The following is a 24,583-nucleotide window of genomic DNA, read 5'->3' on the forward strand; positions in this document are numbered from 1 at the left end:
CTGTGAAGCACTTTGAGATGTCTCGAATTATTAATGCTACAGTCAAAAGATCAAGCCTAATATTTGAAAGCGAAAAAGGTGAACTTTACGGTAGTCAAAACCTGGAGCTAATTTCCAAGTTATTCAGTGTGGTGGCGAGATGGATAGTCAGTTGAGTTTCCGGTTGCCTGACTTGCACATCCTCTGGGAATTACAGATGCTGCAATCAGTTTCGGTTCATTACCCCGGGTTTCTGAAATCTATTCTATTCTCAATCTTATATAATTAATGCTCAAAGAGATGGAAACAATACTGTACATTCTTGCAGGATTCCGCTCTCACTGCCATGGTTATAGGTCCCTGATGTAACAGCTGTTAAGTTCAGGGTTTTCAAACGGCTTGAGCGAGGGAGGGAGGGAGGGAGGGAGGGAGAGAGGGAGGGAGGGAAGGGTAATGTGACAGAAAATTCAGTGTTAAGCGTCAGCCAAATAGCCAGTGTCTGGGCAAAATTTGTGCCTCTGGGCTCTGTGTGACCAGAGCAAGCTTCTCAACCTCGTACTGCAATGGTGGAATGCATACTCGTGTAGCTTAGTGATTAGCCCGCTCGCCTCGCAACTGAGAGGAACTGGGTTTGATTGCCAGCCAGAGCAAAACCTTAGGCAAGTTTCCTTACTCCATATGCTTCTGCTTACCTAGCGGTAAGTAGGAACCCGGTTGGTAGTCAATTGTCAAATCGCTTTCCAGGGGCAATAATCCCTCCCCCGCCCGCTCCCAAATAAATAATTTGGTCACTCTATCCACAATTTGTGGGACACTGCTGTGCGTAATTGGCTGCTGCATTTCGCCAGCAAAATGTACAGTCGATTCACTTTACATTAATTATATTCTGTGAAGTGCTTTGAGACATCTCAACGATGTAGTAAGGCACTGGGAATCAAGACCAATTGCAACATCCTAATTATTGGCCAGGCTGAGCTCAGCAGTGTCAGCCTAGCTCTGTGGTAGTACTATCCCCTGTGTGATAAAAGGTTGTGGGCTCAGGCTCACATCGGGACTTTAACATCACATAGCCTGGGACTGACACTTCAGTACAGTGCTGGGGGAGTGCTGCAGTGCCAAAGGTGCCATCCTTCAGATGAGTTGAGATGTTAAACTGAGGCCTCGCCTGCCTGGCCAGGTGGATGCAGAATCCATTGGGAAAGAAAGCCTGAGGCTGATAGAGCCTGGGACCTTACCTGGTCTGTACTCTGACTTTGTTACTACCCTAGTTAACCTTATTGAGCCATCATGAGAAGCTCCTCTGAAGCTCTGATGTCTTTAGTGGAGCGGAGATGATTTGTGATTGTGGGATTAGAGAATTCCTTCCAGCATGGCGAAATAATTGCTCACAGGAAGGAATCCCATTTGTTTCCCCCCACTCAGAAATAAGTAGCTTTTTGTTTCGGAGCTTTGCTTTTTGTAAAGTACTGTAGAAAAGCACCTTCGCTTCTGGAAGGACTTTGAAAAGAAACCTCTAGCATGTGGCTCATCTTCCTCGATGCACAATCCTGACTGAGCATGAAAACTCAAGGCAAGTGACAGCGTTTCCTTGAGAATTTCCGCTTTTTAACCTCAGGGCTCTCTCCAGCTGGCTAGTCAGTGGCAGTGATCAGCCTCTGCTTATAACTAATCTGCTGAGTTCATGTCTTTTGGTCCCTGTTCAGGTCCATCCAGCCTCCGCTCGCTCCACTGCTCTCATCTTATTAATATTAATAGTCCTTGCATTTGATATGGTGCCTACCTGCAACAGCGTAATGTTCCAAAGCACTGCACAGGTGATTGCTGCCCCTGCAGTGGAATGTCCATTTAGAGGTAAGCCACAGACAAAGTGGGGTCCTGTAGCTCAGTGGTTAGAGCGCTCGCTTTGCAAGCGAGAGACCTGAGTTCAATTCCAGGCAGGTCAGGGCGAAACCTTGGGCAAGTTTCCTTACTCCACACAGAGCCTAATAATAATCCCTCCAAAAACAACAAAAAACAATAATAAATTGGTCATTTTCAATCTACGACTGTTTGTGGGACATTGCTGTGCGCAATTGGCTGCCACGTTCGCCCACAAATGTACAGTCAATTCACTTTACTGTGTGTTCTGTGAAGCGCTTTGGGACGTCCTCCCGACGTGAAAAGCGCTATATCAAATGCAAGGATTATTATTATTATTATTATAAAAACACTACGAGGTGAACAACTAGTTTATCTTGAGGATTGTTGGTCCAGATTTTCAGAAGAAACTTCTCTTTCCCAATCGCCCGAACAGGCAGGAGTGAACTTAGTTTAACATCTCAATTCGTCTGAAGGACGGCACTTCCGACAATGCAGCACCCTGGCCCCCTCCTCCCTCCCCCTCCCCCCTCTACAGCACTACATTGAACTGTCAGCCCCAAAATAATTGTTTTTGGACAGCCGGGTGTCTGACACATGCGGAAACCCATCACCATCCTTACTAGTCTCCAAACTAAGATTTCTCTGCATCCCACCTACACACGGAAATTGGAAATCCCAGAAATAGAGTGTTGGAATGGAATGCACACTCTCTCCCTGGAGGGATGCATCCTGTTAACCCAATTCCGGAAAGTATTTGGCGCAGGTTGATAAGAGTCAAGACTTGGGGACCCTAGAGTGCTGGAGTCTAACCAACTAAAACCATATAGCTTGCCACTGCCCTAGGCTATGTGATTTCAAAGTCCCGACATTGTATGGTTATTCAAGAAAGCATGTAAACCATCATTATATTCAGTAAGAATAGAGGCAAGTAAATAAATAAAAACAGCAGGACTGAATGAGCAACCCAAGAATATAATTCTGCTTCGGACAAGGCGTGGATTTTTTCCCCTGGCTGACCTTTTCTTTGTCAATAAGGGGTGTACGAGATACTATTTTGATAACATAAGTCCAGTCAGCGACGGTGCAAATAGGTTTTTCTTGCTCCACTGTGCATCCTTATCCACCCCATTTACATGGAGATGTCACCTTGCAGCTAATCTGCCATCTCTCACTATCCCTCACAGGCTGCTAGACCTTTGGTTATTCATGAGTCATTTACATTCATCTCAGCAGACATTCATTACAGTCAGGATTTATATATTCTACAGTAGTTTGGCACACCAAATGTCATACATAAGAGTCCATAAGGCTCCCCCATTTATCATTTGTAGACTTATTCCAGAGAATCTTCACTCTGGCCTGTACGTAACAAGGATTCCTGAAAATCTTCACCAGAGCAGGTGACAGAATCAAAGATCAAGAGGCTTATATCCTCAATTGATGCTACATAATCCTATAAATTCTACAGAGAATAGTCCCACTGATCTTTAATGTCCACTTGAAAAGGCAGACGGGTCCTCCGTTTAACCTGTTTCATCCAAAAGGTGGCACTTCCAGCACTGTATTGAAGTTCAACGTGCTGAAATGGGGACTTGAACCCATAACCTTCTGACTCAGGTTGAACTAGCCTGATGCCCAGAATTTACGAGACGCCAGTGAAAAGTGAATAGAGTCCTGTAGCGTAGAGGTTAGCACCCCCCCACCCCCTCGCAAGCGAGAGAACCTGAGTTCGATTCTGAGCAGGGCAAAATGTTGGGCAAGTTTCCTTTCTCCACATACCTCTGTTTACTTAGCAGTAAGTAGGTTATTAGTCGATCGGCGGATCGCTTTTCCTGGGATAATCCCCTCAAAATAAATAAATAAATAATAATAATCATTTGGTCACTCAATCCTCGACTGCTTGTGGGACACTGCTGTGCACAATTGGCTGCCACGTTTCTCCCACAAAATATGCAGTCAATTCACTTTACAGTATATCCTGTGAAGCGCTTTGTCAAATGCAAAGATTAGTATTGTACTATTTTTCCATTTCCAACCGATTCGCCTTTTGGCACCTCAAAACACACAGCACACAAACCGAACAGTCTCTACACTTCAGTGTATTCTACAAAACTCTTTGAGACGTGCTCCTGAAATGAAAGAGTTATACAAATGCAAGGGTCATTTGTGTATAATAAAATCCATTCGAACTAAAGTCAGCGTGGATCACTTAGCTTTCAACAAAGGACAATCTTTCTTTCCTCTGATACACTCACAAAGAAATACTGAGTCCAATTAAACTCCAACCAACCCAAGAAAAAAAAACCTACATCTGATCAGCCACCGCTTGGCTGATACTGGCAAGAGCGACCCTATTATAACAAAAGCATTAGTTTATGATAGAACGCAAGCGTGCAGGACATCAGTGAAGCAGTCAAAACAAATTTGGGGAAGCAAATTATTGTGGCAGTCCTGTCTTAACAACGAAGCATTGTGGCTTTTGAAACAAGAATTTAATACTGTAGTAACGTGCTTTTTAAAAAAAAACTGCAGAACAGTCCTGTACTTAAGGGTGAAATAAGCCACGAAAGTCGGGCTATCGTATTACACTTGGAGGCATTGCGCACAGGGCGTCAAGCCTCCAGTGCATTTAGCTGTGAGCCAGACAGAAAGAGGCAGGAGGATATTTTATTCCGCTAACAGAATATGAATGGGGAATAGAGTGGGTTCCAGCGAACCGCTGTGTGCTACTGTTGAATAAATTGTTAGACAGAAGAAAGGGCGATTATCTGTGTATTGCAGAGGAAAACGATTATGGCTTCTGAGTGTGTCACAGTGTATTCTGCTTTCTTTCTATCCCCGCAGCTTAGAGGGTTACAATCTCTCTATCCTCACTGGTTAGAGGGTTACAAGTGTCGAGATTTTTGTTTCATTCGCACAGAAGGACCGACTGGTTGAATCGAATTTTGGAAGGTGATTCTGTTCCACCGTCGGCTGTGCCTTCAGCTACATCGCCCCAAAACTCTGGAACTCTCTCCATCAATCCCTCTGCCTTGCCCCTCCCTCCCTATCTTCAAACACCGCCTAAAGACCTTCCTTTTTCATCATGCTTACAGTCACCTCTGTCCTCCCTCTTCCCTGGCTCGTCGTCAGACTCCCCTCCTATGAAGCACTACTGGACGCTACCCTGCATGAATGGTGCTATATAAATTGAAGTTGTTGTTGGAAAATTAAAGTCTCCCATTCCGCCCTCCACCCTCTGCCCAGGGTCTTTCCCTCACACACACACACCCCCCCCCCCCCCCCGCCCACCTCAGGACCCTTCCCAGGTATTCCCCTGGTCTCTCCCCCCCAGTCCTGAGACTAATACTGTGAAGAACCTCAGGCCTCAGCCCCGAGTGGGGGTGGGTATGGGTGGGAGAGAGCAGGGGCACATACACAGCTGATATTTGGGAATCCTCCCATTCAGTTCCTGTTAACCCTGCAAGCCAAGGCCCTTCGGGTGGTCCTAGCTGGACAAGCAGTGAGACAAGCTTGCCACACAGCGCTCTCAGTTCTTGGAGACAAATATCATGAGCAAAGTTTTCTTTTCATCAGGAAAAAAAGGTCCCGAGGGGGAGGGAAGAGGGAGGAAGAGGTGGGTGTGGGGTGGTGCGGGGTGGGGGGGAGTGAAATACAATCTAAATTCCACCTCTCTTCTCAAACTCTTATGTGGCACCGTCACCTTTGCTCCCAATTTGGTGTTATTAAAATCTGCTTGTACATCTGTCAGATCCCTCTTGATGTGACGTTTTTCTTCCCCAGGAGGTCAAACTTGGTGCCAGGCATTTTCTTGCCTGGCTCCTGCAGATGGAATTGTTTCCCTCCCTTTTTCATGTGTTCTTTGAAGCGAAACATGAAGTTCACACTCCCTGAAAGCGTGCTGGCATCTCTGGCAAAACCTTACTCCATTTACAGCTCACTCTGTGTTGCGAATGGTGCTGAAGGGATCATTGATAGTAAATAATCTCCTCCTGCGTCCCCTTCCCTCACCTCTTTCAAGCTCTCCACCATCTTTTTCAAGTGCTCTGGGACGCTACCCTTATCTCGTGAGGGGCACTATATAAATGCATGTTGTTGTTGTAATCCTTGCATTTGATGCAGCGCCTTTTACATCAGCAGGATACCTCAAAGCGCTTCACTGGAACTACTGTAGTGACTGTTTATTTAGTGACATGTAGTGACTGTTTATTTATGCAGGTGGACGCGGCAGCCAAGTTGCTCGCAGCGACGTCTCACAAATAGCCGTCAAGTCAATAGCCAGTTTTATCTGGGGGATTGTTAATAATATCAACACTCCTTGCATTTGATATAGCCCCTTATCACGTCGTTGAGATGCCTCAAAGCGCTTCACAGGATATACTGTGAAGTGGAGTCGCTGTGTATTTTGTTTGTAACGCAGCAGCCAGTTGCACACAGCAGCAATCCCACAAACAGCCACGGAGTGAGTGACCAGTTTTATCTGGAGGATTAACGGCTCACCTGAAAGATGACACCCCTGGCAAAGCAGCGCACCCCTAGCACTATATCGGAGCATCATCATAGACTATATGAGTTCTAAGTCCTGGTTTGAACCTTCTGATTCAGATGCGAGAGTGCTACCAACTGAGCCACGCTGACACATCGGCTGACAAATAGAAGGTAATTCCTCGGCACTTACTGTCCAAACAATTTTCGCACACACCCAAGCTCAATGATGGAACACAGTTCCTCTTTCAACAAAAGTGTGCTGCTCCTTTCTCACACTGTTCTCTTTCAGTATTCATTCAAACAAAGTCCATTTATTTTTCTCTTCACCCAGAAATAGGCCGTTATAGATACAGTTGCAGACTTAGATTGATGTGTTTTTGTTACTCAATCTTGATCTACCGAAACACTATCTCTGAAAACCCGTTCAGGCCTCACATAATCCAGACAATATATAACGCCCAATATTGCCAATTAAATTCATGGGATAGGTGGAGGCCGAGTTTAAAGATATCTCCAGCTAATGCTTATCTTGTACATCACTAACTATTTATACATTCATAATTATGGTTATCCTCGCATTTTATACAGACGCTATAATGTCATAACATCTCAAAGGGCTTCACAGGGAATTGCTGTCAAGTGTAGTGAGGGTGAATTTAGTGGGCAAACATGGAGGCCAATTTTGCACAGAGCAATGTCCTGTAAACAGCAGTGAAGTGACAGACCAATTTTATCTGGGGGATTGTCAGTCAGGACAGTGGAAGAAACACCTTTCTCTTTTTGAACAGTGCCATGGGATCTATAGTGTTGAACCTCCACATCTCATCCGAAGGACGGTACCTCAAAAATGCAGTGCACATCCCAGCACTGTATTGAACTTTCAGACTAGACTATGTGAGTCCAAGTTCTCACATGAGGTTGAGGGGTTGGATTGAACCACAATCAGCTGAGAGTGCTACCAACTGAGCCAGGTTGACACACATGCCCTGGATAGACATTCCCAGGTCAGAATAAGTGCCTGTAAGCTTACCTCCCTGAATCTTTAGTACTTGACTCAATCCAGTCCCTGCACCACCGCCGCCCAACACCCTACCCCAACCCCCCCCCACCCCAAAACCCCCCCATCCCAACACACTGCACACCTTCTTAAAGGGGTTGCATTTTAAAAAAAGGATTATGCAACACTTAAATAATTCTCTATCTGTCTGTGTATCGGTCTCATCTTCTAAACATCGTGTCCCGTAGTGTAGTGGTTTGCATCGCAAGCAAGAGAGCATGGGTTCGACTCTCGGTGGGGCAAAACCTTAGCCAAGTTTCCTTACTCCACACGCCTCTGTTTACCCAGCAGTATATAGGAACCCAGTTGTTGATCGCTTTCCAGGGGGTAATAATATCTAAAAAAAACATGCGGTCACTCAATCTACGACTGTTTGTGGGACGCTGTTGTATGCAATTGGCTGCCACGATTCACCCACAAAATACACAGTCAATCCACTTTACAGTATATTCTGTGAAGCGCTTTGGGACGTCCTCCCGACGTGAAAAGCGCTATATCAAATGCAAGGATTATTATTATTATTCTGTGAAGCGCTTTGAGACATCTCAATGACGTGAGAAGGTGCTATATCAAATGCAAGGATTATTATTTATATTATTATCCACAGGGAAGTAGCGAGGAAAAAGAACCAGAGTGAGAGGTGAATGGACCATTGTTTGTAGGACAGACGCATATTCGAAAACCAACACTCACAGTGACCTGACAATAGGAGAACAGACACAGTGTAAAGCGAATTGTAAAAAAACAAATCAGCATTGGTGAGTTCACAGTGGAGCCAGGGTAGATGACTGTAAGTCAGGAGGACATAGGCTATCTACGGAAGGCCCTCTACTGATCTGTTTACAACATGCCGGCAAGGCACCGCAGATACAAGCTGACAATTGGTCGATGTGAGCTGATACCAGTATGGCTTGTGTGCAGATTTCAGCACCCAACATGCTGGGAACAGAGTGAGCAGAGCAGGCCAGGGCAGGCTGCAGGGGCGATGGCAAGATTGTCATTCGATAGTGTACGTTTAATCAACGCCACCTCGAGACTCTCAGTGTCACAGCCCTCATTCATCTGCCTCACATTACTTTCCAATAAACTGGCTGGAAATGACATCAGCGCTGATGGATTGGACCTGAGGCTGTTACAATTGGCGAAGGTGCAGGTCAGGAAACTGCAGTAGGAAACCTGCCGTGGGGACAGCCTGGCTAAGGCGGCAGGGGAGAGGAGAGGAGGGAATCCAGAGGGTTACTACAAGTCTCCCCTGTGGTGAAGGTGGGGGGTGATTTTGTAGTATTTTGCAATGGATTTAAGGAGTTCCCGTAGCAGTTAGAGCACTCAGCTCGCAAGCAAGAGGTCCTGGGTTTGATTCATGGGCAGAGCGAAACCTTCCCCCCCAAAAATTAAATAAACAATAATAATTTGGTCATTTAATTCTCGACTGTTTGTGCTGTGCACAATTGGCTCCTGAGTTTCACCCACAAAATATACTGTCACAACACTTTACAGTATATCTTTATTTGGGAGATTGTTGGCCAGGAAACCGGGAGAGAAAAACTCCCTTCTGTTTTCCAATAGGATCTTTAACATCCACCTGAATAGGCAGACGGGACCTCGGTTTACAACAACCACCACAACAACTTGCACTTATATAGCGCCCTCCTTAAAGGGTAGCGTTTCAGAGTGCTTAACAGTGGTGGAGCCTGACTCCAAGCCGGAGAGAGGGGTGGGCGTAAGCATGGTCAAAGATCAAAAGCATGGTCGAAGAGGTTTAACATCTCATCCGAAGGACGGCACCTCCGACAATGTAACTCCAGGTGATGCATTGGAGTATCAGGTTAGACTGTGTGATTCCAAGTCCCGACATGGGGCTTGAATCCACAACCTTCCTATTCAGAGGAGGGAGCGCAACTAACTGAGCCAGACTGACATACACATCATTGCTCAGTTCCTCATCCCCGGCAATAGTTTAGTTAAACATTGCTGGACACCCTCCAATGGTTTTACATCCTTCCTGTGATTTGGTGCTGAAAACTGAACCCAGCTCTCTGTCTAGATTTTAAGTATAGAAACTTGACTTACAATGCAACATTAGCACTTTGGAGTATGGAAGCCTAAAGGGGAGAAAAGTACAATTATGTAAGAATTAATGGGCAATTTAATTAACATTAGCATTTTAAGATTAGCTATAATTAATCAAATACAATTTATTTTGCAGATCATTGCACATGCTGTAACCTATATGGAAATGTGTATATTCTAATTAAACCGCAGCTCTCAACAACAAATTAGGCAAACTGCCACTGCTTGTCAGTGATAGAAGCTTGATGGACATTGCCAACACTGGAGTTAGTGTACACAGCATTCCGTGGTCATTGCTTTCATACCACGTCCCGTTCACGCTTTTCATATTAACTTAACTTTGTTTTTCTTTTTCATTCAGCCGGGCATCTCACACAAGCTTAAACCTATCACCGTGCTGAAGCATATCCGAATCAGACTGAGTGTTTGACTCAGTAATGCCTCTACGTGTGGAAATTTCCCTGTATCTGGAATGAAATGCGCAACTCTCTTTCTCTCTCTCTCTCTACCCAGAGGGAAGCATCCTGCTTGCCTAATCCCATAAGAACATAAGAATGGAGTCCTGTAGCTCAGTGGTTGGAGCACTCGCTTTGCAAGTGAGAGACCTGAGTTCAATTCCAGGCAGAGGGCGAAACCTTGGGCAAGTTTCCTTACTCCACACAGAGCCTAATAATAATCCCTCCAAAAACCAAAAACAATAATTAAATCGGTCATTTTCAATCTACGACTGTTTGTGGGACATTGCTGTGCGCAATTGGCTGCCGCGTTCGCCCACAAATACACAGTCAATTCACTTTACAGTGTGTTCTGTGAAGCGCTTTGGGACGTCCTCCCAACGTGAAAAGCGCTATATCAAATGCAAGGATTATTATTATTATTATAATTAGGAGCAGGAGTAGGCCAATCAGCCCCGCTAGCCTGCCCCGCCATTCAATAAGATGATGGCTGATCTATTCTAACTCCACCTACCCGCTTTATCCCATATCCCTTTATCCACAAGAAATCTATCAATCTCAGTCTTGAATATGTTCAAGGACTGAGCATCTACAGCCCTTTGGGGTAGAGAATTCCATAAATTCACTGCCCTCTGAGTGAAGAAGTCTTTCCTCAACTCAGTTCAGATGGGCTGCCTGGACATCCCGGAGGTTGGCAAGAGCTAAGGCTTGGAGAGTCCAGAGTGTGCGTTGTGGTAACTGCTGGAGTCTAACCAGCTAAAACTGCATAGCTTGCCATTGAGAGCACTTTCCTGCTGCTTGTCCAGCTAGGATCACCCTACCTGTTAGGACTTTTGCTTCCAGAGTTAACAACTGGCTAACAAAGAGTCCCTTCTGCGTGGCCTGAACTTGCTCTTTGCAACTGTAAACCCGTATCAGTGAATCTGAAAGTATTGTTCTGGATTTACTTTCTCCATGCTATTTAAAATCTTGTGAGCCTCCATACAGTCCCCTCTAAGGTGTTTCCATTCAAGGTAGAATAAGCCAGCTGCAGCTTGTCTCATTTTTGCCCACAGCTCATTCCGCCAAAACTGGGAATCAACCTCATTGCTCTCCATTGCACTGACTGGAATAAGACCTAATGTCATGGTGACCAGAACTGTACGCAGAACTCCAGGTGCATCAAATGCAAGGATTATTATTATTATCCTAGCCAGAGCACTCTACAGCTCAAATGTGACGTCTGGGGATTCTGAGCTAAATTCAACTGTCAACATTAGCCATTTATTGCCACGTCACACCCTACAATCTTTAAAATGATGAGGAGTTTTAGAGGAGTAGATAGAGAGAAATTATTTCCCCTGGTTGGTGAGTCAGTAGCTAGATGGCATCAGTTTATCAAAGGTCCTTTTACTTGCGAGGCGAGCACACTAACCACTACAGCTTCGGGACTCCACCGCTAACAGTAGCTACAAGATAGTAATGGTAACTTTTAGTTTGCAAAACACTTTGTCCCATTCGCAACTGCATTTCTGGATTCCCTTTAAGCCCCCACCCATTAAATTGCCATTTCTCTGCCTTTTAAGTGCATGTTTCAGATGAGCTGCCTGGACATTTCAGGTATTGAAAGTAATAGACTTGCTCACGGACCTGCAGTACTGTAAACTGAAAAAACAAATGGAAAAATGAAATGACTGAGTCAGTGTGCACCGTGACCCACAATCACAGTTGCTGGTATTTAAGTGCAAAGTCAGGGCAAATTGTTTCTTCTGAGTTAAAGATTTATCTCGAAGGCGATATGTCTTCCCGTTTCATTATTACAACCCCTTTTCCGAACATTTGCTTGCTCCGTAACATGCCCCCTTGGTTTTAAAGGGTTTAGTTTTCCCGAGGGTAGTTTAAATGCCAATGGATTAAAGTCTCGTCTGAGACAACAGATCACCGTCTAACTTCACTTCACTGCAAGTGTGCTAAAGGACTGAATGCTGTTAAATCATGGAGTGTTGTAGCATACTGGTTAGAGCACTTGTCTCACAAACGAGAGGACCCGGATTTGATTCCCGGGCAGGGCAAAACATTAGGCAAGTTTCCATACTCCACACGCCTCTATTTACCTAGCAGTAAGTAGGAACCCAGTTGTTAGTTGATTGGTGGATCGCTTTCCGGGGTTTATAATCCCTTCAAGATATAATGAAAAAAATAAGTTGGTCACCTCAATCCACAACTGTTTGTGGGACACTGTTGTGCGCAATTAGCTGCTGTGTTTCACCCACAAAATATACAGTCAATTCACTTTACAGCATATATTGTGAAACGCCAGACGTTGAACCACAAGTTTCTGACTCAGAGAGAGACGAGAGTATGACCGACTGAACCAGGCTGAGGCACGGTGTAGGTGTGTACAACAGGTAGTTCTGTTTAGAACTGTGCAAAATCAGATGGGGAAATCACATCAAAACCCAAACCCCAACTCGCCAATATCATTACATAGTGTCCAGACAACATCTGAATTGACTTGGGCAAAATAATCTCTAAACACAGGTGATGTGCATTATCAGTGAAAACGGTACATACTGGATTTTTTGGAAGAAAAATCGCATATCAGCTACTGAATGACTATCTTCCGCGAGCGTAGTATCTGTGACTGACGATCCAAGCAATGTGGTTGAGAGGTCTGTGCTCAGACTGGGTGAATGCCAGGGATTTGTCGTTGGTAAATGTTCACAAGGAAAATATGTGAAGCAAACTCGGGGAGTTGTCAGAACGGAGGGAGGGTTCGGGGAAATGCGGTAGCCAATTGAAGTGAAAACTGTAATTTAAAATAAAATAAGATTAGTTTTCACCGCTCGCTGGTGTCTCAGGGAACTGGTGGACGGAACTCATTTCACATCAGATCGGTATCACAGACCTTTAATTTAAAAAGATGTTCCCCTGCGAGTGTCTTAAGATATCTTGTGGCCCGTGCTGTGTGATTCTGTCCTCACGTCAGCTCAGATAGCCTGGCTAACCAGAGGCCTTTTAAATTAAAGATGCCGGCAAAACCCTTTGAAATTAAAGAGGCCGGCAGAGAGATCTCTTGTGAAATGAGCTTCTTGTGTCTCAGAGGCTGACAAATTCCTGGCCATCGTGGGAGAGCAATCCATCTCAAGGAGGTACAAGGACGAAGACGTATCATACCTCTAGTATTAAAGAAGATTGTCTCCTGGTAAAGGTTATCACCCCTCAGCTTGGGAAGGTGTTTCATAATAATACATGCATTATTATGATTATTAGTTGATAAAGCACCTTATCATGTTGTCACGACATCTCAAAACGCTTCACAGAATATACCGTAAAGTGTAGTGACTGTATATTTTGTGGGTGAAACACGGCGGCCGATTGCGCACAGCAGTATCCCCAAAACAGTCGTGGATTGAGTGATCAAATTATTAGTATTTTTTTAAAAAATTGAAGTGATTATTATACCCTGAAAGCTATCCGCCAATCGAGTAACAATCATGTATAACATGATTATAAATGTATAATAATAATCCTTGCATTTGATACAGAGCTTCATCACACCATCAAAATATCCCACCTGAAGTACGGTGATTGTGTATTTTGTAAACCGAATGCGGCAGTGGACTTGAGCACAGCAATGTTTGACACATAGCTGGGAAGTGAATGACCGAATTTTACGTGGGGGATTGTTGGCCAGGATTCCGGGAGAGAGAGAGAGAGAGAGAGAAGCCCTTCTCTATTCGAAAAGTGCCATGGGATTTTTAATGTCCATCTGTACAGGCACAAACCTCAGTTTAAGGTCTCATCCGAAGGACGGTGTCTCCAATGATGTAGCTCTTCCCCAGCACAACACTGGAGTGTCTGCCCCCACTGCGTGTGGCTTGAACCCACAACCTTCGAACTCAAAGCCAGGAACTCTACTGACTGAGCCAGCCTGACATTGGTGATGGTGAGTGATAATGATTCCAGACAGCCTACAATCAGTGAGGCGCACAATGAAAACACAAACACTGGGAATAGAGCATTAACGATCTAGCAATTCCTGCTGTGCCAGACTATGTGAAACTGCTGTCAAAACTCCAGACATTCAGTGAGATTCTTTCACTGAACACTGTACCTTTTCTATCCGATATTGCTGCCCTTAGCAATAGCAGTGATCTATTTACCATTAGCCCTTACCTTCGCTGGTGCTTAAATAGTGTCATCTCACATGCAGGACAACTGGCAGAGGCTGCAATTCACATGGAGCAGCTCTTGAGATGTCATAAATTGGCACTGACCTGAAGGCTCCTTAAATACCAGCAGAACCTTGAGACTGGATTGCTACCTGCCACCATTTATGATACACTGCCCGTTGTGATTTTGTTTCTTTGATGTGTTTGACTGTTGCAAAGTCACCTCTTGTGTTGTGCAACAATATAGAAGTTTGCAGGACTGAAGAAGGCCATTCGGTCCATCGCGTCCGTGCTGCTTCTCGGAAAGAGCGACCCATTCAGTCCCATTTACGTGGCTGTCCTACCCCCTCACACGCCTCCTTAGATATCTACCCAGTTTCCTTTTGAAAGTTAATAGCTGATCCTGCTTTGCCCACTTGTCCCCGGCAAGGCTATCCGCAACCTAATGACTTTCTATGTATAAAAAGAATTGCTTCTTATCTCTCCCTTTGCTCTCTGAGTAACATGAAAAGGTGTAAATCTGAGTTAATTGGTGGTGCTCTGATCTCTGAGTCAGATTTTGGGTTCAAACCCCATGTAGGGACTTCAAGCTCATTGTGTGGGCTGGTTCTTCAATGGAGTGCTGTATTACTGGAGATGCCATTCATCAAATGAGATGTTGAGTCCTGTAGCTCAGTGGTTAGAGCACTCGCTTTGCAAGCGAGAGACCCAAGTTCAATTCCAGGCAGAAGGCGAAACCTTGGGCAAGTTTCCTTACTCCACACAGAGCCTAATAATAATCCCTCCAAAACAAAAAACAATAATAAATTGGTCATTTTCAATCTACGACTGTTTGTGGGACATTGCTGTGCGCAATTGGCTGCCGCGTTCGCCCACAAATATACAGTCAATTCACTTTACAGTGTGTTCTGTGAAGCGCTTTGGGACGTCCTCCCGACGTGAAAAGCGCTATATCAAATGCAAGGATTATTATTATTATTATTATACACTGTGAATCTTGGCTGGCGCTCACACCTACCTGCTGTGGTGAGGTTGACACCAAGTGGAAAGCAGCTGTTGGCTAATGTGGAGGTCAGTTGCTCAGGATATAGCTCTCACATGCAGAAAGATCCTTCAGAACAGCCATCATTCCCAACAACAGTAACAATTGGAGTCCTGTAGCTCGGTGGTTAGAGCACTCACCTCGCATGGAAGAGACCTGGGTTCGACTCCCGACAGGGCAAAATGTTGGGCAAGTTTCCTTACTCCACACGCCTCTGTTTAACTAGCAGTAAGTAAGAAGGTTGTTAGTCGATTGGCGGATCACTTTTCCGAGGATAATGATCCCTCAAAAAAAAACACAGCAATAATTTTAGTCGCTCAATCCACGACTGTTTGTGGGACATTGCTGTGCCCAATTGGCTGCCGCGTTTCGCCCACAAATATACAGTCAATTCACTTTATAGTATATTCTGTGAAGCGCTTTGAGACATCTAGAAGATGTGAGAAGCGCTGCATCAAATGCAAGGACGTCTCAAAGCGCTTCACAGAACATACTGTAAAGTGAATTGACTGTATATTTGAGGGCGAAACGCGGCAGCCAATTGCGCACAGTAGTGTCCCACAAACAGTCGTGGATTGAAATAATCAATATATTATTTATTTTTTTTGAGGGATTATTATTAGGTGTGTGGAGTAAAGAAACTTGCCCAAGGTTTCACCCTGCCTGGAATTGAACCCAGATCTCTCGCTTGTAAGGGGAGCGCTCTAACCACTGAGCTACAGCACTGAGCTTCGAAAGCCTATTCTCCAAAAGAACCAAATTAAATTAAAACCCAATTTTCCACAAAATGTAAGAACTTGCAAAAAATTCGCAGAATTTAAGCAATTGACAGAGCAGAAGGAGGCCATTTAGCCCATCGAGTCTACACAGGCTCCCAGAGCAGACTGTCCATTCAATCCCACTGCCCTGCCCTATCCCCACATTCCTTCAACAACCAACTAGTGACTATCCTTCTTGGGCTTGGGGAGGGAGGTAAGCAATGTCTCCCTGGAGCTGAACCAAGGTGACATGGTTGGCAACGGAATGTCGGAATGGAGCCTGTGGCAGTCTCGGTTATCCGGTTCCTGAGCCAGGCAGGTCTGCAGTGCTCCACAACAGTACACCACATCATAAACACCTCATCCAAAGGAAGGTAGCTCCGACAACGCAGTGCGCTGCAGTGGAGCATCAGCCTAGACTGTGAGCTCAAAGTCTCGAAGTGGGAGCTCAAACGTCCCCCCCAACCTTCTGGCTGAGCCAGGCTAACACATGCTCGCTCGCGTGCATTTTTAAGTGGATCAATCAAATAACATGGTAACCGGTTGCCTCTCACAGAGTGAAGAGCTGCCGCCCTGGGACAGACCTAGTTCAGAGGCAGGTTAAGCACGCCACCTGTTGAGAGTTAGCGTATAACGGCACTGAGAGCTCCTCCGGGAAAGATTCGCCTTGCGCTCGCATTTTAAGACAGATGCCTTAAATTAACTCCAGACGCTTTTCCAAGCTTCAAAACAGGTGGCAGTAAGACGCCAGGATTTGTGACAGTGATTTCTGTAACTCTCCAGCTGGGGCTCCCCCTGTTCATTGGCATTGCAGGGAGTCCATCTTATTTTATCTCTGTGGACAGATGTGAGGCACGATCTGGTCACGATCGAATTAGGTAATGCCGGCCATCTATTCTCCCCGGTGCTTGGCCGGCTAAGCTCAATGTGGAGCTCAGTGTTGTTGACAGCAGTCTCACACAATTACTGTTTGAGTCTCGCGTTTCTCAAGGGCTAATTTGGAACTAGCTAACATGGGTGTTGGGGGTGGGGGGGAAGAGTGGGAGAGGAAGGAGGGTTGGGAGAAAGACTTGGGGTGATGTGGATAGAGAGACGTTTCAATGCCAGTCTGTCTGCCAATCTAAGCCTTGGGTTGCTTGCTCATTGCTCAAATTTACTGCAAACAGCCGAGGTGAAGGGAAGGGAATGATAAGATAATTTCCCTCAAAGCGAACCCGCGCCTTATCATTTCGAAAACGTTTCAAAGCGTTTCGCCAACAATATACAAGTCAATTCATTTTACAGTATATCCTGCAAAATGCTTTGAGACATCTCGACGACATGATAAAGGGGCTGTATCAATTACAAGCATTGTTATTATTATTATTATTGCTGAGATCTCACATGGGACACAGTTTCGCCCAGAATCTTTTCTCCCAGGATTACTATTTTGACGCATGGTTAACAAGAAAGGTGAAGACCAAGAGAGTATTTCCCCACTGCAAATCAGCCTCTTTATTGCGAGTGGTTGCAAAGTGCCGCTAAAGTGCGAGAATCAATGTCTCTTAAAGTACAACTTCTCCATTAGAGTTAAGAGTCCGTTACTTTTTTGTGAGCAGGGCGTTTGAGCCGTCGATATAAAATTTTGAAATAGATTCTAGCAAAATCATCGCACACTGTCATTAAGCGACGGCTCTCAGCCCTTGCTAAAATGATAAGAGTTTCTTGCGTGATGTTGGAGAGTGTAGGGGTGTCACTGACATGGGCTTAAGCTGTGACCTGGGTCGGCTGCTTAAAGTTGAAGCCTCCTCCTGTGATCTGGGGATGGTTTGTCTTCTGTGGTTGGATGGATGTTGTCCCCCTGTCGATCGCCTGCTTTTCCTTCTCCCTGCAAAGGGGAAAACAGAACCGTATTAACCACTTCAATAATCATAATCCTTGCATTCGATAGAGCGCCTTATCACGCCGTTGAGATGTCTCAAAGCGCTATACCGAAATATATTTTCGAATGCTTTGACTGTGTATTTTGTGGGCGAAATGTAGCAATCCACTTCGCTTTTTGAAAGTGCTGCAGGATTCCTAATGCCCGCCTGAACAGGCACAGATAGGACCTCGGCTTAACCTGATCTGGGGGAATGCTCCCGCCATCAATGTGTTGGGAGTTTCAGCTCAGACTCCAAGGCTCAAAGTCCCCACGTGGGGCATCTGCTGACCATCATCTGCTTACCCAGTGGATGAGAGTGCTACCAACTAAGCCAATCACTTGCCTTATGAATATTAATGTAGTGTCATCACCATCCCGCTGTCCCTAAGCTGATTAACCACAAACAGCTATATCCATCACTATAGCCAAGTGAATTGTACTTGCTATGTAACAGTACATGTCTGCTGTACCATAGCTAGTTTGACCTGTGAAGGTCACCTCCAAGGGTGCCCCAGAGATGTGTGTGTACTACGTACGAAGGAGGCTTTATTAGCATTGCGTGATCTACTTTTGCCTTTCCCTCTGTTCCCAATTAAATTCCAAATACCGACCAGCTTTACATTTCACCTCCTTCCAGCCCACAGTGAAATCTGTCAACACACACCGCCTTTGGGACACAGTTCAGGAAGTCTTCACAAATAGATAGTCTGTCAGTACGGATGTCAGTGTGAATTCCAATTCAATTGTTGGGCCTGGCGTTAAGGGCCAGTGCAAAATCCCGTCGCAATTGTCAAACTTGAGTTTATGCACTAACGATGCTCCTTGTTTGGTGCACAACAGTGTTGTGTTACTGCGAAGTAAATTCACCATGTTACTATTTATCCTAAACTGTAGTCCTAACCAGGCTCCACTGGCTCCCCGTCTCTGAATCGATCGACTTCAAGGTCCTCACTCTCACCCACAATTACTTCACTTCCTAGCACCTCCCTATCTCTCTCATACCCTTCTATCCAACTCCTCTGCTTGTCCCCTCCCCTTGAGCTTTCTGTGACGTGCCAACCGCCTCCAAACACTACTCCCCTAACCTTTAAAACTCCCTGCCTCTGCTACTCCACCTCCCTCCCCCTCTGTCTCTGTACCTCCATCCCTCCATCTATCTTTAAATTCCACCTTAAAACATACAAGTTACTGTAAAGTTTAGTGACTGTGCATTTTGTAGCTGAACGCAGCAGCCAATTTGCCTGCAGCAATGTTTTAGAAACAGCCTTGAAGTGAGTGACTGATCTTTATCTGAGGGATTGTTGGCCACAACAGTAAAACAGTGCATCAGACACGTGCGCTCTTCACTGCACAGCCCAGAAAGTGCTTTGCTTCTCTTTTCAAGCAATTGTCATGCACCACTGGACAGCCCAGTAAGGGGGGTGGGGGGGGTGTTGGAAATGGGCAAAGCTTGTTCAGATTGATTGGAGCAGAACTTCAGAAGCTGTGTGAATGGCATACAGGCTTTGTGGAGCTTTATGATTCCTCCTGCCCAGTTAATGAGAGCTTCCCTAAAGAACAAACCATCATTGCACCCAATGCCTGCCTCCCTGCCCGGAGTAATACACTGAGCTCAGTGAGAAATTAAATAAAACGAAGCGCTGCTCGCTTCTCAGGGGCTTGGTTTGGTTCCCTGCTGCTGGCCTGGCTCTTTATTTCAGGTGTTTTCATTATCTCCGTCCATTCCTGAGACCAGGAAAGTCGCACTTACAACACTGCTTGTCTATGTAATGGCAAGGCTGCAGGTAGCTGAAGATCAAATGGATCTCTTCATCTGAGCCTCGCTGCTGTCGTCAGCTCTCTAGCGAGCCTGCAACAGCACTAAACACATCGCTCGCTGATCCAGAGTTTCCCGTCTGCGTCTGGAGCTTTGGCTGCACGCAAGCTGGTTGCTGCTTTCGCCTACATAACACACTTTCCAGTAAATCTTGTGAAATCCTTGGAGATGCTTCGCTGACATGACAAACGGCTGCATCAAATGCAAGAATTCTTATTACATTATAAGTGTCTTTTCATCAAGTAAGTTTTTTTTTGCTCAGCCGTGTGTCCGACACATGCAGAAACCCATCACCATGCTCGAGAGTATCCAAACCAAGCTGAGATTTCCATACATCCCACCTTACCAAGGAAATCCCAGAGATATTTGTTGGGATGGAATGCGCACTCTCTCACTGGAAGTATTAGCTGCAGGTTGGCAAGAGCCAAGGCTTGGGCACCCAGAATGTGCGTTGGGGGAACTGCTGGAGACTAACCAGCTAAAACCACATAGCTTACAAAGTTTGTTGGGATATCAGTTGATGAAATGGCACAGCCCTGTCAAAAAATCCTCTGCAAGCTTTAACTACTCACGCATATCCCCCTTTAACTAACATACCACAAACTAGTCCTGCGCCTGGTAGAGCAAGGGCATGGGATATGCAGCAAAGATGACCTGAAGTAGCTGTTAGAAGCCTTCTGCTCGGTCTCTCAAACTGAAATGCTTTCAAGCGATCAAGGAACAGTGTGAACTTTCATTTCTCCATCTCCGATGATCAGAAGGCAGTGGACACGCATCATGTCACAAGATCACGCACAATAGAGTGTCGGTTGAAGCAGACATTGATCTCATATTTCCAGAACAATCTTCAGTGACTCACACGCACCTCCACCCACCCACTCCCTCTCCCCTTCCTCATCTGAATCCCGGGGGCTCGCAGGAAGCATTTGATCAATGTTACTCCTCATCTTTGAAAAAATACAGTCTCACGACCACCAGTGTTTTGCAAGCAGAGTATTAACAACCCTCTTTAAAGAACTTCAGTGAAGGAGAAACATGCTGTGAAGCTCACCTGGGGTTCCAGAAGTCTTAAAAACTTCAAAAATATATTTTTTAAATTAAGTAAATTTTTTAAATTAAGTAAATTTAAAAAAAACACACACGCATTAACACAATTCAGCAAAGTCTAATCGATGTCTGGCTGGCTGGCTGTCAGTACCGGCAAGTGAAAGAGGTGATGTTTTGATTTATAACGAACATCTACTTTCTAATTAATTTACCGTGCAAGACTCAATTATCATAATTAACATGTTATTCCTAATAGCGCACGGTGTTGCTGGGCGAGAACTTGCAGTTACACTGCATGCAGTTATCTGCTCTGGAAGCTGTTTAATTTACATATTACTCTGTCATTTACATAAATCATTAATATTATCCATAATGGCATCCTATCAGATTTGCTAAAAATAGCAGGGTGCAAGTTTTTTGGGGGGATTTATATTTTCTAATTAATGTAATCTGCATTCATCAATTAGTTCTAATTAGAGGCGTTCATTAAAGGATTAGCAATAATCAGATTGGAAAAACTGAGGTGGGACAGGCTGGCATCAACTGGGAAGTGAAGGATTGTCATGTTTTTTATTATTATTACTAATAATAAACTCCAATTCGATGTAATGCTGCAATAAAGTGTTAAAACGGGGGAGTGACTATGTATTTTCATAGAATCGTACAGCACACAAGGAGGCCCATCGTGCCTGTGCTGGTTCTTGAAAGAGCTACCAACTAGTCCCACTCCCCCGCTCTTACCCCAAAACCCTACATATTTTTCCTTTTCAAGTACCTATCCAATTCCCTTTTAAAAGCCACTATTGCGTCTGCTTCCACCACCGTTTCAGGCAGTGCGTTCCAGATCGTAACAACTCTGTGGGTATTCTGTCGGTAAACATTTCACAGGTACCACCTCAGCACACCACCTGCCTGTTCCCTCTGTGTTGTGTTTGGCAGATGTCTGATACCTGGCTGTGAACAACAGGATGGCTGATCGGGGACCTTTGCCATGCACAAATCAAACAAATGGTGTATGTTGGGCATTGGCTGCTGATGCTTCCTCTCTCCCCTTCCCTTGAATCTCCTCACGCAAAGAGTTCACTTTAGGAGTTATTTTATGACAATAATAATCCTTTGCAATTGACAGAGCAAGCTGCTGATCGCGTCATTGAGATGTTTCAAAGCACTTCACAAAATATATTGTAAAGTGGATTGACTATGTATTTTGTGGACAAAACACGGCAGCCAATTGTGCACAGCAGTGTCACACAAACAGGCATGGAGTGGGATTTTTTTAATGGAGGGATTATTACGCCCGGAAAGTGATCCACTAATCAATTAACAATCGGGTTCCAACTTACTGCTAGGTAAACAGAGGAATGTGGAGTAAGGAAACTTGCCCAAGGTTTTGCTCTGCCTAGGAATCAAACCCAGGTCCGCTCGCTCACGAGGCAAGCAGGCTAACCACTACCCTAAGGGACTCCACGTCTCCTTCTTCATCCACCCACCCATTTCAATTGGCATCTGTTTTTCTGGGCACTTTCTTACGCAAAGTGATGTTCATTCATGAGCGAACCTGGACAGTGTTAGCTGTAACTTTAATGTGATGGATAAGAGGAAGAGCATGGAGAAGATGAAGGTCATCAGAGCCCAGTGATAATGATGCCTCTCTGTCCCAGAGCCCCTTCGACTCACTCCTTGCACGCTCCCCACTGCATGCCTTCCTATCTCTCCCTTCAACTGTACTTTCAGACATCTTCCCACCTCCCCTCAATCCCTCCTCAGCTTCTTTTGACATTGTGCCCATTACCACTGGTGATAATCAACACAGCGCACCATGTGGTCTTCACCCCGGAGGTTTAATCACCCGTCTTTCTGTGGGGCCTCATAGGAACTTATATGCGCAAATATTGGCTGCTACGTTCACCTACAAAACACACAGTCACTCCATTATACCGTGTATCCTGTGAATCGCTTTGAGACATCCTCCCATTGCAAAAGGTGCTGTATCAAATTCAAAAATTATTATTATTACTTCCATTTACCACCTCCCCACAATGTCCATTTTGTCACTTTTACACTATCTAAGAGGCTCTATACCAAATGCAAGGATTGAATAACAATGGGAGGGAGAGTCTTCTGTGCTGTCGAACACAATCTGTACATGTTCATTGCTGCCTCCAACTGAAACAGCAGCAAAGCTGAGACCCTAATGGTGAATTTGCAGAATCCTATTTCCAAATCTCCCCTGAGACTGCTCAAGATGTTAAAAGATAAAGGGAATGAGGAAGGGAGCAGAAAGTGGGGTCAGAGCCTATCAACCACACTGAAGTCCTGAGCCAAGCAGTACTTGAGATTGTTTACAGTGAATTTCCTCGTTTTGACACATAGACCTACAAAGACTATATTTCAATAGCAACCCTCCGAGTCCAAATAGTTCCCCACCACTGAATCGTTTCCAATACTATGGCCCTTATTCTCTGCCCTCTGACTTACTTCCTCTCTTCCTCCCCTCGTTCAAGATCCATCTCAAGACCTATCTCTTTGACTACACTTTTGGCCATCCTTCCCCTCCTCATAATCCCCTTACCCCCAGCTCCCCACCTCGCCTACTCATTGGCGAAACCAGGATTGTTAAGTGTCTTGGGATGTCCTCCTGATGGAAAAGGCACTGTATAAATGTAAATTTAATAAAAATAATAATCCTTGCTTTTGATATAGTATTACGTAGTTGAGATGTCTCAAAGTGCTTCACAGGATATACTGTAAAGTGAAGTGACTGTGCATTTTCTGGGTGAAACTTTGTATCGTATCGTCATAAAGCAACAACTTGAGAAGTACTGACAAAAAACAAAATTGGAAAAAGGATGCAACGGTTATAAGAACATAACAATTTGTTAGACAAAAGAAGACCAAGGTCCATCCAGTTCGCCTTCCATCATCCTGGCAGTCGCATGCACATGTCATGTGCCAGACTATATACTGTTTGCCAAGATATTATTTCCTAACAGAAAGAATCGACATTTTCTGCTTCCATCATCTCCCTAGAAAGCCTGTTCTATTCGTTTACTACTCGCTTGCTGAAATAGTGTTTCCGCAATGTAAAAGTGCACAGTCACTGTGAAGTAGTTGTCACTGGGTCACTTATCAGAAATAGATTGTCCATAGTTACTTGTGGTAGGGAAGAGGTACCCAATTAATACAGAATGCTGTAATGCTGTACACATCAGACATGCTCACACGATGAAGCCTGCCTAATCTATCACTAGTAAACCTTGGCCTGACTTCAAATGTTTCCTGCTGCGGGCATACATACATTCTGTATTACTTACCCAATTTACGTTAGACAGGCAAGACTCAAAGCCACGTGGTTTCTACAGGTAAACCACACTGATAAATCAGTGATTTCACTAGCAAAGATCAGACTCCTCCGACCTCACTGTAGTCAAACAAAGGAACTTCATGGCCGACTTCCAGGTTGTCGGGCCACTGCTGATATCACTTGCTGTACGCAGGGAGACTGTCTCAAAGCTCTTCACAGGGTTACACTGTAAAGTGGAGTGACTGGATAGTTTGAAGGCAAATGCGGCAGTCACTTTGGACACAGCAATGTCCCACAAATGGCTATGAAGTGAGGGAACATTTTTATCTGGGAGATTAATAATAATAATAATCCTTGCATTTGATATAGCGCTTTTCACGTCGGGAGGACGTCCCAAAGCACTTCACAGAATATACTGTAAAGTGAATTGACTGTATATTTGTGGGCGAACGCGGCAGCCAATTGCGCACAGTTGTAGATTGAAAATGATCAAGTTATTATTGGTTTTCGTTTTGGAGGGATTATTATTAGGCTCTGTGTGGAGTAAGGAAACTTGCCCAAAGTTTCGCCCTCTGCCTGGAATTGAACTCAGGTCTCTCACTTGCAAAGCGAGTGCTCTAACCACTGAGCTACAGGACTCCACAAGATTG

General features: G+C 44.9%; 1 protein-coding gene across 1 annotated transcript in view; it reads right to left on the reverse strand.

Moving 5' to 3' along the window:
- Positions 1-17,333: 17,333 nt before the first annotated feature.
- The window catches only part of cfap58 (cilia and flagella associated protein 58), a 46,963-nt gene continuing 39,713 nt past the window's right edge, over positions 17,334-24,583 (reverse strand). The window contains exon 17 of the mRNA XM_007903630.2: positions 17,334-17,730. Coding sequence (XP_007901821.1) covers positions 17,610-17,730 — 121 coding nt within the window. The 3' untranslated portion in view covers positions 17,334-17,609. The remainder of the gene's footprint in view (positions 17,731-24,583) is intronic.

This window comes from Callorhinchus milii, unplaced genomic scaffold (assembly GCF_018977255.1).
Source record: "Callorhinchus milii isolate IMCB2004 unplaced genomic scaffold, IMCB_Cmil_1.0 Scaffold7, whole genome shotgun sequence".
In the NCBI taxonomy this organism is placed as follows: domain Eukaryota; kingdom Metazoa; phylum Chordata; class Chondrichthyes; order Chimaeriformes; family Callorhinchidae; genus Callorhinchus; species Callorhinchus milii.